Source organism: Lepisosteus platostomus, chromosome 1 (assembly GCF_059453375.1).
Source record: "Lepisosteus platostomus isolate fLepPlt1 chromosome 1, fLepPlt1.hap1, whole genome shotgun sequence".
Taxonomy (NCBI): Eukaryota; Metazoa; Chordata; class Actinopteri; order Semionotiformes; family Lepisosteidae; genus Lepisosteus; species Lepisosteus platostomus.
In genome coordinates this window covers 65208512-65222892 of record NC_142611.1, presented here as the reverse complement: position 1 = coordinate 65222892, position 14381 = coordinate 65208512, and the positions used below count along the sequence as shown (strand labels likewise).

Below are 14381 nucleotides of genomic sequence, written 5' to 3'. Positions count from 1 at the left end.
TCAGCATTAAAATTTTGGGGGTCTTGCAGAGACGTTCTAGATTTTCCTTTAGAAGTCCCCCGTCGCTGTGTTATTGTGCAGCCCAGAGAGGCATGCCTCAGTAACCTGAGCCCTGAGGCAGGAGAAGACAGTCCTGTGCTGCTTGTCTCTGTCATCGGACCAGGCTTCTTCCAGCACATCCCCCGTGTCCAGACAGGCAGGCCAGGCTCTTCTTACCTGCCTCCAACCGTCCTGTTGGTAAAGACAGCACCAGGGCGTGTGGCGTGTAGGTGACTGTGTTTGTTGGTTAGTGGCAATCCTAAAGGGTAATAGGAATGGTAGACAATAGTGTTGATTAAGCAGGAAACACAGTGAGCATTGGAATTAGGAAAAAACAGTGCTATGTGTATTTTCACAAAGAAGACAACAGTCCCTGATTCGTTTATAAATGTATTTAAAAAATAGTGTGTTAACCCTCTGCTGCAGTAGATTGGAAGGCAAGAAAGGTCGTATGACTTGGTCAGGGGTGCTGTTTCCCACTGCCATACCTGGTGTCACTGTGTGCTTGTTTTTACAGAGTGTTAATGTGGACACTGGTGTCTCAGTGTGTAAGTGTAGCCTTAGCAGGAGTTTGTGCTAGATACATATACACAGTGAGCAAGTGAGAGAGAGAATGGGCCTCTCCTTTCCTGTCTGCTTATAGCTCCCCACTTCTCTGTTTCTAGTTCTTGGGGGGGTAAGTGGAGGGGAGAGTAATTGTCTCAAGGTGTGGATAGGACAGGGACAGGGCCATGTTGAGACTGTACAGCACTCCTTCATGACAGACAGAGAGAAATGAAAAGTCTGTGAGAGAAACTAGCAGAAATTCTGGAGTTGACAAGGGAAAATGCAGAGACTGAAGAAACAGCAGTGTGGAAAGAAAGGAAAAATAAGGGAGGAACAGAGGGGCAGTAGACATGTGGTGACAGGGGGCAAAGCAGGAGAAAAATGTGGTGGGAGATGGAACAGAGAAAGAAAGCATCGAAAGAGAAGCATAGACTGTCTAAAACCTGCAGTAGAGAAACATAAGGAAAAAATACACATACTGTATAGAGAGATTCCAGAGAAAGTACTGCACCAAAAGAGGGGATGAGTGTGAGAAAGACTGGAAGAAGGGAAAATAAAGTTGTGGAATACAGGGACTAGCACAGAGAGAGCAAGAGAAAGAGAGGGAGAGAGGGAAGGGCAGGATAAGTTTGGGGGGAAAGTTAGTGGCCCACTGGGGGTGTCTTGTAGAGTTCAGGCTTCTCGAGCAGGGAAGGAAAAGGAGGAGGGAGTTAGGAGGGGGGTAGTATGAGTGTATTAAATATCCAAACTAACTTCCCTGGCAGCTGAGGACTTGCTTTAATTTAACGGACCTGCCCAGTGAAGTTCTGTCAGACTGAACTGACGCTTTACAGAGAGAGAGAGAAGACGTGAGATTATTAAAAATAATGGAAAAACAGAGTAAGGAATAAAAGTGGCAGAGAAAGGAGAGTGGGATGTAGGGTTTTGGAAGGCTGAAAAAGAAAGATTTTCACAGAAAAACAGTACTCAGTATTAATGTTGATGTCTGCATTGTGATTTATCGAATTGCTGAACAGAATTCTTCAGTAGAGCTGATAGGTCAGAATAAACACATTCTTAAAAATTGAAACCTAATTTTAGTGCATTAAACAGTTAACAGAACTTTGTTAACTTTAAAGTAGTTTTGGTGAAATGACTGAGAGACAAAAGGGGGGAGGGAGAACACGAGAGAGAAAGGGATTGTGTGAGCAGTACAATATGTACTGGTTTGGGCAATAATAATTGAATCTAGAGGCCATTCCAATAAAAGCATGATTGAATTAAGCGGGGGAAGGGGAGAGAGGACTGATGTGAGGAAGCAAAGGAGCAGAGCGGAGCGCTGGGCATTAAGAGGGAGAATGAAAGAAAATGAAAGTGATACACTGAAGCTGAAAAAACTGTGGAGAATGAAATCGAGAATGTCGTTCTCCCTCTCTTTTATTCCATTTGTGACCAGGACACCCTGTCTTGGACATCGCTCTGTGTCTTTCTCTTTCATCTCAGTTGCGACCTGGACACCCTATGACATTTTGTCTCGGACATCTGTCTCTGTTCTCTGTCTGTCTCTCCCCTTACTGCAACCGAGACCAGCTCACACCCTGGCACTAGCCCTGACTCGATTTTTCTGTTTCCTTCTCTCTCTGCAAGACTTTCTTTCGGTCTCTTTTCAGTTACAGATGGTTGGTGTCCGAACCCAGTTCAGACATGCTACCAGCTGAGATCTGGGGACCAGGGATCTAGAGCTGCAGGGCTGTTTCACCCCCCAGGATGGGCATAGTCTCTGAGCTAATCAGCGTGCCCTTTGGAATTCACTATGGATCTGAAGCCGAGGGGCTGGGGGTAGGATCGTTTGATAGGAGAAATGAGGAGGAATTCAGGATTAGGGAAGGAAAACAAAATAAGTAAGAAAAAGTTAAGGCCAGAGGGAAGGAGAGAGAAGAACACATAGAGAAATAAAGAGAGGGAAAGATTTTTTTGTTTTCTTTGTTTCCAAAGCCTTTTCTTCTGATAGAGTTAAGTCAATAAACAGTACCAAAAATGTGATGTTCCTAAATACATCCAAGATGTGAAAAAGAGAGAGAGGGAGAGAAAAAGGGAGGGGGGAGAAAGAAAGCAAGAAAGTATGAGAGAAGGGAGGGCAGAGAAAAACAGAAGGAGCAAAAAAAATAAAAAGAGAAAGAGGGAGGGGGTCTGAGTGTGTGTTTACTGAGAGCCCAGCCAACAGCACAGATTGACAGGAAATGGTGTCTTTTCAGAGTCTACCGGACTGTACCATTTTTGCCAGCGGAGGGGGGTGGAGCTCCAGGCAGATTTAGCTGCTTGCAAGCTGCTGATACAGTATGAGCACTGGCAGCAACAGAGACACTTAGATGACATCAGATGACCTTTCTGTGTTGTCTTCTTAATTTGAACAAGTTTTATTTTAGGCAGTGCTTTTTCTAGGTGAACACTATCTCATAGTGCTTCACAGTTTACTTTACAACAATGGCTATGGTAACAGTGTAGGGGAGTTATATTTTAAGTTCATTTTAGTACTACTTTTAAAACACCTATATAAATACATCACCAAAAGAGGTGATGTTTCCGTTTTAAACTATACTATTGGTGATAAATTATTCATATTTCCTTGGTCCTGGAAAATTGAAAACTATTGAAAGGTAATTCAGAACAAATTGTTAGAAATTGTATTTTGGAAAAGAACAAAGAAAGAATGTCTAAAATTATTTTCTATTCCACATATTTTCTAAGTGGATAATTATGTGCCATAAGCATATTGACTAAAAATATATTTTTACATTATACTAAGTTAGTACAAGTAAGGTTTGTATGAAGGTAAACTAAATAATACCTTCATTGACCATTGTACAGGAACTTTGAACTTTTTTAGTTTTCATAAGTTTGTAATGATCTTCCAAAAATAAAGCAAACTACAACTGTGAATGTATCTTCAAGTACAAGTCTTACAAGGGTGGTTGAATCTGCAGTGATGGTAGCATTGATCCCTTTTGAAAGTGGTAATAGCAAGGGCAACCACCCTGTTCTCTGTCTCCCTCTGTCTCCCCTGTAGTCACCCTGTACTCTGTCTCCCTCTGTCTCCCCTGCAGTCACCCTGTACTCTGTCTCCCCTGCAGTCACCCTGTACTCTGTCTCCCTCTGTCTCCCCTGCAGTCACCCTTGACTCTGTCTCCCCTGCAGTCACCCTGTACTCTGTCTCCCTCTGTCTCCCCTGTAGTCACCCTGTACTCTGTCTCCCCTGTAGTCACCCTGTACTGTCTCTCCCTCTGTCTCCCCTGCAGTCACCCTGTACTCTGTCTCCCTCTGTCTCCCCTGCAGTCACCCTGTACTCTGTCTCCCTCTGTCTCCCCTGTAGTCACCCTGTACTCTGTCTCCCCTGCAGTCACCCTGTACTCTGTCTCCCTCTGTCTCCCCTGCAGTCACCCTTGACTCTGTCTCCCCTGCAGTCACCCTGTACTCTGTCTCCCTCTGTCTCCCCTGTAGTCACCCTGTACTCTGTCTCCCCTGTAGTCACCCTGTACTGTCTCTCCCTCTGTCTCCCCTGCAGTCCCCCTGTACTGTCTCTCCCTCTGTCTCCCCTGCAGTCACCCTGTATTCTGTCTCCCCTGTAGTCACCCTGTACTTTGTCTCCCTCTGTCTCCCCTGCAGTCACCCTGTACTGTCTCTCCCTCTGTCTCCCCTGCAGTCACCCTGTACTCTGTCTCCCTCTGTCTCCCCTGCAGTCACCCTGTACTGTCTCTCCCTCTGTCTCCCCTGTAGTCACCCTGTACTCTGTCTCCCCTGCAGTCACCCTGTACTCTGTCTCCCTCTGTCTCCCCTGCAGTCACCCTGTACTCTGTCTCCTCTGCAGTCACCCTGTACTCTGTCTCCCTCTGTCTCCCCTGTAGTCACCCTGTACTCTGTCTCCCTCTGTCTCCCCTGCAGTCACCCTGTACTCTGTCTCCCTCTGTCTCCCCTGCAGTCACCCTGTACTCTGTCTCCCTCTGTCTCCCCTGTAGTCACCCTGTACTCTGTCTCCCCTGCAGTCACCCTGTACTCTGTCTCCCTCTGTCTCCCCTGCAGTCACCCTGTACTCTGTCTCCCCTGCAGTCACCCTGTACTCTGTCTCCCTCTGTCTCCCCTGCAGTCACCCTGTACTCTGTCTCCCCTGCAGTCACCCTGTACTCTGTCTCCCTCTGTCTCCCCTGTAGTCACCCTGTACTCTGTCTCCCTCTGTCTCCCCTGTAGTAACCCTATACTGTCTCTCCCTCTGTCTCCCCTGTAGTCACCCTGTACTCTGTCTCCCTCTGTCTCCCCTGTAGTCACCCTGTACTCTGTCTCCCTCTGTCTCCCCTGCAGTCACCCTGTACTCTGTCTCCCTCTGTCTCCCCTGTAGTCACCCTGTACTCTGTCTCCCTCTGTCTCCCCTGTAGTCACCCTATACTGTCTCTCCCTCTGTCTCCCCTGTAGTCACCCTGTACTCTGTCTCCCTCTGTCTCCCCTGTAGTCACCCTGTACTCTGTCTCCCTCTGTCTCCCCTGCAGTCACTCTGCACTGTCTCTCCCTCTGTCTCCCCTGTAGTCACCCTATACTGTCTCTCCCTCTGTCTCCCCTGCAGTCACCCTGTACTCTGTCTCTCTCACCTGCAGTTATATTGTACTCTCAGACCCTCTTTTTCTCTCTCCCTCAGTCACCACACACTCACGCTCTCTCTTTGTCTCTCTTTCTGTTTCAGTGGTGGTTTTGGCCTCTGTGGCTGTACTTTAATATGGTTATGATTAGAGGGGGTTCTGTTCTGTAACCAGAGAAAGGCACTTATTTACTAGAAGGAAATGGGGGAGGGGCAAAATAAAGTGAGAGAACTAGGAAATTGTGGAGGACAAAGGGGTGGGGGGGTAATATTTTATGTTCAAAGAAGATGAAAAAAGAGAGAGAGAGAGTGGAAAATGAAAGAAAGTTTGTCCTGTAACCAGATTAGACAATGCACAGCCCCTACTACTCAACACACACCCCTCCCTCTCCTTCCTCCCTCCTTCTCCCTCTGCCTCAGTCCTCTCTCCTCTTCTCTCCCCACCTGGTTCCCTCCCCCTGTGAGGGCCTGGGCAGTTGGTTTGATCCACAGTATCTGGGAGGCAGTGAGTGTTGTGTGAGCCTGTTATTTAGGTCTGTTTCAGCAGACAGCGCACAGCTAGCCCAGGGGCAGGAGGAGACTACAGGAGCCAGCCAGGAACCAGCTCTACGAAACAGGCTGAAAGGGGGCTTATGCTGGAGGACGGGAGAGTCAGACACAGTTCTGCTTGGTGCCCACTGAGAGGCGGGTGTGAATTGCACAAGGGGTGGACTTGCAAATTGGGGGAGCAAATTAAGATAGGAGGTGCCAAACCAGTTTTGCTGCGCTCTGGGGTTTGTTTTTGTTTTTAGTGGGTTTTTCTGTGACGTGTGGAAGGCGAGTCCAAGGGAAGGGGCAATTGACCGGTGGAGGGGTGGGGGGGGTGTGAACAAGTGGACCATGTTTGACTGTATGGAGGCTCTGGGGATGGCCCCCCGGCAGCTCTACGACGTCACCAATCGGGGTGCCTGCATGCTGCGCAAGGCGAGCCCCTTCTTTGGGGGTCTTGACCCCTTCGCCTGGACTGGGACGGCCAGTGTTCAGTGTAAGTGGCCCATTGCATCCTTATCTCTCTCTTTCTCCTGCTCTGTCTTGTTTGCTGTCCCCCTTTTAAACTAACAACCCAATCAAGATTCTTCTGTACTGACTGTATTAGAGACTTGGGGAGGGTTCCTTCTATGTGGATTCTTAGAAAAAAAACAGAAAAGCCCTTATTAGATTCAGCCCTGGTACAGTACTAAACACAAAGTTCAGACACTTCACACTGAGATTGTTTATGTATGTGCACATACGGTATCTGAGTATTTATTTTCCTCTGAGTGCCTGTAAATAATGATGAAAGTGTGCTGAATAGAGCCACTTAAACTGACATACTCATATTCAAAACGGAAAGAAAGAAGATTAGTTGGGTAGAGAGGAGAGGAAATCTGACACGTACTGAAACAGACAGTACAGATTGGAATTTCCTTATTCCCACAAATGCTGTGGTTGCTGGTTATGGCTGGTCAGCTTTCGAACAATCAGTATTTTATCAAATAAATTATTCATATTACTTTTTACTATTGTTTGTGGTATTTCTTTTAACATTTTTTTTACCTTGCTTAACATAACAAACTTATGAAACATACTTGCCCAAATTATCTCATTTTTTTCTTTCAGTATTGATTTCATTAAACCTTTTTTTCAGACAATTGCTGCTTGGGCTCCGATTCCTTTAACACTATTGGAAATCTATAGCTTTTTCTTGTTGATAGCAGAAGAACAAACCGATCTTCTACAGAGGGCCAAAGGGCCCAGCCAGTTCTCTCTGTCCCAGAGCCCTTGGGCTTGGGGTTCAACAGGAGAACAGCTAGAAGACACAAGGACATTTAACTTAGTTCCCAAAGCTTTCTGGGCTGTATATGTCCTGGCTCTCTTCAGCATGGAAGAGGCCCTGCGTGCAGCCTCTGAGCCCCTGATATCTTAGACAAGCTCCATTACTATTTAAAAGAAGAGCCATTTATACAAATATTATTATTATTATTGCCATTTAAGTTTATATTTATTTGTTTATTTGTTGCCCGACAACATTTTTGAAAAGCCATTAATCTTCATTAAATCTGAAGACACAAACATTTCAGAGCCTGTTATCCACACAGTGTTTTCCTTAATGAAGACAAATGTCCTGTCTCTGAAGGTGAGGGCACTGGTTTGGTGTTGCAAACTATTTCTTATTTCTTCACTTTTTTCTTCACTAAGTCTGGCGTTTTTCTTTTATTTTACACGAAGAGGTCTTTGTTTTCTTCTTCACCGAGAAGAAAAACAAGATTGAGATAGGAATCTAGTTTCCAGTGTGTGCCCTGAGGGGGCTCTGTGTTTGTGGTGTACAGTTTCAGCACTGCGCTTAACAGCCTTTCTAAACATCACAACAGTATCAGACGTGAAAAGGTATAATGGTGCTTTATTACTGAGAGCAGTTGCACTGTATTATCCTTTTTCCCTGGGCAGATTCATTGATGTTTGATCCAGCAGTAAAGTGTGTGCCACAGGTTGCACACAACAAGGCAGTAATTCTAGTCCCTGATCTGTCCAAGTCAATTAGTAAAGAAATCTCTTGCAAAGGGTTGGCTAGGTGTAGGGATGTTTTGTCAAACCACGAGAAGGCATTATACAAACTGTGGTGAAGCCAGATCTGTGCAATGTGTCAGTATGGTAAAAACAAGGTGTAACCTGTGAAGCTTTTGTCCAGATTTACCGTGGTCCGCTTTAACACAAGAACTTAGTCCAGTCTTGGATAATGTAGCAGTGGGCTGAACGAATGCTTTGCCTGAGAAAACAGGAGCGGCCTAGGGTATAGATGGGGTTCCGACCCTATCCGTCATCTGACAACAATTGATATGACACAGGTATAAACTTATGATGAGTCCGTTTCTTGTTACATTAGGAAAAGCAGGAGTTAATTTTGTGCTAGAAAAAATGTGGCAGATGTCACACTCCCATTGCTTTGTTTAGGCCATTAGTTCCTCCTCCTCTTATTTCTGCGATATACTTCAAGACATCTGCATTTTTTTTGACTGTGCTGAGCTATGGAGGCTGTGTTGACTCCTGTGTCAGACGTTTAGCTTCTTTGTGTGCCAGCTGGGTTTGAGGGTTTCAAGTGAGAATACACCAACATAGTTTTGTCAGGTATCAGGAGCTGAACTAGCTGTAGTAGGTATTTTTTGATGATTTATTTCAAACTGTCAATATAAACATTTCTGCCCACCACCACAAATGACAACATTTAAATCTCATGACCTTTCCTCTTCTGCAGCTTAGGGATACTTAGCTTTGTTTCCAGCCATTTACGGAAATATTTTCAAAGATCTCCACCAGCTTTCTGAATAATGATTTCGAGTAGTGCGTGCACTGTTTGTAACAAAAGAAAACAGGCAAATAAAAACTCCCCAGCTTTTTCGGTCACTTCAGTGCAAGCGTGGTGCACAGTGACATCTTCAGGGAGTGCTAAAAGGCCTCAGAGAGCTGGAGGGAGATACTTGTGCCTTTGTGAATTTAATTTGAGTTAATTTGTCTGGATGGAAGTCTGTAGTTGTTTAATTATAATTACAAAGACTCAATTAAAGGATTAAAAAGCCAGCACGGCTTTTGTGTGTAGAAAGGGTGGGGGCAGGCCGAGTGGAGAGAGGAGTGCAGGGCTGATACAGAGTAGAAGGGAATAGGTTTGGTTGGGGGCAGTTGTCAGGTGGAGTCTGAAGTGAGCTTTGGTCAGTCCCTTGTTAAGATTTCCCTGTACTTCCAACCATGGTCTCGTAATGGGATTAGCTGGGACCTTTCCTCTCTTGTATAAAGTTAGATCACTGGGACTTGGATAGCAAAACTTATTCTTTTCAATTTCGAATTTGAAAGCTGCACTTTTATACTTTTGTCTTCGATGTGACCATATGGTATTGTTTCTTGTTTTTGCAACATACAGAATTTTGCACTGTTCTTGCAGATTTGTTTCCGAGATTACAGACCTCAGTTTTGGCGTTAGACTGGTTTTAGTAAAAGAATATCTAAATTAGCAGGAAAATGAGACCCATATCCCTTTCCTGTGGGGAAAAAAAATATGCCCTGAGGTACTGGTGTTGACCTTGCAATTTTGAATATGCAAAATCCAGTTTAGAGAGGCAGCAGCCACAGCAATATTAGTCTCTGATGTAACGGCTGATCAGGGTCGATTTCCCAGTTGGCACTTCTTCCATTTTTGTTTTTCTGTTTTTATAGCTTTGCCTATTTATCTTTGGTTAACATACTGTACTATAATCTAATAATACTGTGGCTGCATAAGTGTCTTTTAAGGACTGGAATGTATTGGGCTCAACTCTGGTGGTTTGTAAGGCTTTAATGGGCTTCAACCAATTTTTCAAAAAGGTTGAGAAATTTATTAGAAGCTCTATTGAACTGCTTTGATGTCTCCTTTCCAATCCCCAGTTGTAGATTAATCCATTACTCACTCTGAAACATATTCTTTGAAGTACAAACTGAGCAATTGGCTGAATGCATGTGTAGCCCTCTGGTGCAAGACATGCTAGGATTTCTTTATTGTTTTCATGGATGTTTATTACGAAGTTACATTTTCTAATTGAGAATTTCAGACTCTTTTACCAGATTGATAGTTTAATTTATCTACCGCCATACATCATGTGAGTAAGGAGGAACGTATATAAGTATGCTGAGGCAATCCCAGGGCATTGACCACCCTAATAGCTTAGTCTCTAGAATCTAGAATATTGACCAATTCACTGGTCACAGACTTGAAGACCTTTTAAAGTTTATTTTTTGCCAGTGACATTTGACTTCCATGTATGTTTAGTAAATTAGTAAAAGTATCTTAGAGGGTAAGTAAACAAGGCAAATCTTTTTTGCTTTTAAAAATCCAGCCTGTGCTCCTCTCTGCACTTTCACTTACACAGGCTCTGTTTGAAGAGGTTGTAAACTGCTGTGTATTTACTGGTTTTCAAGACCTCTTCTGCTGATTGAGCTGGTATCCACAGGGTCTGGGAGGAGAGGCGAAATCTTCTCCATTTTCTGCTGGAATTCACCTCTGTGTTGTAATGAGGAATTTATAGCTTGGACCAGCAGCACAAATGCCAAACGGAGCTGTAAAGAATATCAAGTTAAATGGGCTAGTGAAGGGCTAGTGTTCAGCATTTCAATAACACGGACTGTTTAAGACAAACGTATGGGCACCCTGTGCTTGGAATAAAGTTATTACTTTATTAATCAAACTGAGTTCATTTGTCAGTGATGTCTCTCTTAAGATTACTGAAGGCTAATTCACTCTAGCAAGTAGCAGCAAAGGTGTTCAACTGAGTAAACATATTTCAAGTACATGGCAATGGGTATGAAGTAGTTTAGGTGGAGAGCTGCGTCAGCATGTGCAGGCTGCAAAGGAACAAGTAAAGGTTTATTCCATGCTGAAAAGAGAAGAAAGGAAGCACAATGTTTCGGCTTTGGAGCCTTTCTTCTCTTTTCAGCATAGTAATGCGTATGTCTTCATCAGTATTATAGACTGTTTATCTCCCTAGCTGTGATTAGAGATGGTAACTGGCCCCTGACCCTGAAACTGGGACTCACTTCTTCCTGTGGTACATCAGTTTGGATCTGGCTGAGTATTGTTATCTCAGACAGTAGGATGTCTACCTTCACTTGAGCTGAGACCATCTCACATGCAGAATAACACCTGTCTTTTTTTCTGCTTAGTTGTTGACTGAGAAAAGTATTCTTTCATTGTAAATAAAATTCCATTTTGAGAAGTCTACAGTGTACAGGGGAGTGATAACCCTAGAAGCAGAATGGGTTTAGTAGTGTAACTCTATCATCTGACAGTTTAGAAAGCTGACATACTGGCTACCCAACATAAATGTTATTAGAGCGCAGCAGAACAGTGTTGGAAGCAGTGATCTAATGTAGATTACACTGGATTCTCTGTTTTTGCAGGATACTTCAATTGACAATCAACTCTGTGTTACTGTGCTGGGGAAAAAAAATGTTCTTTACCTTTTTAACACTCTTCTATTTGTTGATGTTTTGTGTAAATGTCTGGCCATTAAATATGGTGGGCATTATTTAATCAGGCAGAGTTTAACGTCCTGTATCTAGCCATGTGTGTAAGAGACAGATTTGTTCAGGAGTGTGTGGCGGCACAGAGGTGTGTGTGTATTCTCTCACTGCGCTCGGCTTGTGAATGGTTCTCTGTGTGCTGCTGGGTGCCAGACTCCCACTTCAAAGGCACAAACTCTGGATACCTGCTTCTAATTTACACTCTCGCCCATTCCCCCCTCCCTCTGAATCAGATACAGCACATTTTTGACAGATTGTGTTTTTGAAATGGATCCTTAAAGCCACAGAGTCCAGCTGTTCTATACACCCCCAGCACTACACCTTGTCCCGAGACTGCAGGAGTCAGTGCCAGAGCTCTGTCTGCCAGTGGAGATCACAATAGTACAGCACAATCCTGTCTGGAGCCACGGGTTCTCACCCTGCGCTTTTTCCCTGGATTAGATTTCTTCTTGTGTACCGTAGTATACCATGGTAAAAGAGGAGTGAAATGACATTAAAAATATGGCAAAGCACAGAATGCTAGAAACTAGGGGGGAGCAGGATGCAAAAAGTGAATGCATAATACAAGATTGATAAAATCATGAGAAACCTGCACAAATATTGTGAAGAGTTTGATGTGGTAATCAAAGGATATCAAAGGATATTATACTTTGCTTAAGATGAGAAATGAGCAGTTTTTGTGGCGCGGTTATGTGGACTGACTGCCTTCCTCCTCTCTTATGCTCGTTTGATTTATCCGCTGTCTGCTGCTTTCTGAAGCTCCGACAGGTATGAGCATGCAAAGCTTCACAAAAACATGATTTGATCACGTGGTGTGTTTAGTGGGAGAGGGGGCTAGGCTGACCCTGACTGGAAAGGGGAACACGCATTGAGATGCAGCACTAGTGCTGCTCCTGATGAATCAGCGCTGGGTGTGGAGAAATGAAGTAAAAACGCTTCACCTGGGAATGAACATGGAGAATATATCTCCACACCTTCACCACATTTTTTGTCCACAAACTGTTTTGATTCTGAAAGGAGTTTTCACATGATAAAATGATTAGAATCACCTGATGACTAAAAAACAAGGAAATAATGAATATGTCTTGCCAAGGTCTCTTCACTTCTTGTTTGAATTATTTCTAGCTTAAAAACACTACAATTCTTCTAATTACACAACAAAATAGCCGCTTTTAACGTAATATCTGAGATACTCAGTGTTTTTGTCCCATTTTATTTTTATTGATGATGCTGATCGCTAATCCCAGAGCCTGATTAATGTCTGTTTCAGTCCTGCAGTTTCACTGGGTACATTTTCACCAGAAATTAAGCAGAAATCTTCAGACAAATACTCTTTTCGGCAGAATTGAGATTATGTAGTGTACAGCAATCCGCTGTACAATGTTTTAAATAATGAAAGTAAACAGCTAACTGCAGTGCCTCAATACACATCTGCACTGTACACTTTTTGCATGGTCCACCATGTTTTTTTTGGTCTCACTACTACATATTTATTTTTCCACAACATATTTATTGATCCTGTTGTCTACATGTGTGGTGTTGTCTATTGCACTGTCTATGTCTGGAGAGATCAGCGTGATTACAAATTCTAATGTACGTGTACATATGGCAATAAACTGTTCTACTACTACTACTACTACTCCTCTGCTTAACAAAAAAATCCTAAACCCAGAGTCGAATAATAATAATAATAATAATAATAAACTTTATTTTATATAGCGCCTTTAAAGGTGGCTTCTCAAAGCGCTTTACAGGATGACAATAACAATAAATAAGAAGACTACAACAATAAATAAGAAAATTTCACAAGAGGACACAATTATAATTGCAACAATACAACAATAACAATAGAGGAGACCGTGGAAGGTGGTATTAAGAAGAGCAGAGGGGTGAAGAATGGAACCAGTTAAGTAAAGGCTTTTCTGAAGAAGAAGGTTTTGAGTCTGGATTTGAAGGAGTTTAGAGAAGGTGACTCTCTAATATCCTTGGGCAAAGAGTTCCAGAGCTTGGGGGCATAGCAGGAGAAGGCCCTGTCGCCCATACAATGTAGACGGGCTTGGGGGACAGTAAGGAGGGCAGAATTTGAAGAGCGGAGGTTGCGAGGTGGGGAGTAGGGCGATAAAAGTTCAGACAGGTTGAATTATGAATTATGAATTATGTTTTCTAAATTAAAATCTAGTGAAGGCGTAGTGACTGAACATAACTGTTCTTCTGGAGCCAGGCAGTGTGAAAATAAACACTTATACCCAAGTCTGTAATTTTAAAAAGCCCTTCTGAAACCAATCTGAAAAATCTAATTATCACTTTGTGCTGCTCTCTGAGCTTCATTTCCTGATGAGAGCAGGTGTACACTCTTCCATTGTGTCTGTTTGACCCTTCTCATGTGTCCAGTTGTCATTAGCTGAATGATCCAGGAGCTCCCTTTTTAAACCCTCAGGATATCCAATACAACATAAATACTTTTTGCAGGTTGTCAGAAAACTCTTTAATCCCATACTCTAGATAACTCATAGAGGAACAGTAGATTATTTTTGAGATTTTCTGTCTTCTCCCCCTGGCTGCTGTGTGCTCTGATGGGCAGAAGGCCTGGAAGCCAGTCCTGACCCATCAGGCAGATCCCCTGCACACAGCCTGCAGCCACAGCCTGGGCAGAAATGGGGGCGCCACCGCAGGGTCACACCAGATGTACGCCTGTTGCACAACTCTGCATCTCCATCTTTAGCAAAAATAAAATACATATTGTATCTTTTCCTTGTTGCCCCTTGCCTGCTATCATTCTTTGCTCCTTCTCCTAAACAGTTTCTATTGCTGTGGTTTCTTCTGGGAAAACAAAAGTCCCAAAGTTAATTTTTTCCGCCAATTACTGTATGTCTTAAAGGCACTTCTTTGAATCATAACTTTTTGTAGATAGTTTAAGGTTCCCAACTGGAGCAGCTGCACTAATCTAATTATTGTGGATGTTTTATTATTTTGAGCAGAAGGAATTGGTTTCCCTAGTTGAAATCATAACTGTATGTGTCAGAGTGCTCACTGGTATTCAACCACTGATTTTAGGAAGATCAAGAGCTGGTATGAAGCTAAAAACTCCATTGAAGAGGTGCTGACTGTACCTGTGGTTTGAACAGTGTAA

The 14381-nt window shown here is 43.4% G+C and overlaps 1 protein-coding gene across 4 annotated transcripts in view; it reads left to right on the top strand.

Moving 5' to 3' along the window:
- Positions 1 to 14381, top strand: part of rarga (retinoic acid receptor gamma a) — a 58104-nt gene that overhangs the window by 25602 nt on the left and 18121 nt on the right. The window contains exon 1 of one of the 4 annotated variants that reach the window (XM_088633587.1): positions 5539 to 6212. The exons of the other annotated variants lie outside the window; for them this stretch is intronic. Coding sequence (XP_088489713.1) covers positions 6068 to 6212 — 145 coding nt within the window. The 5' untranslated portion in view covers positions 5539 to 6067. Of the gene's footprint in view, positions 1 to 5538; positions 6213 to 14381 lie in introns of those variants that run through there. 4 annotated transcript variants of the gene reach the window in all.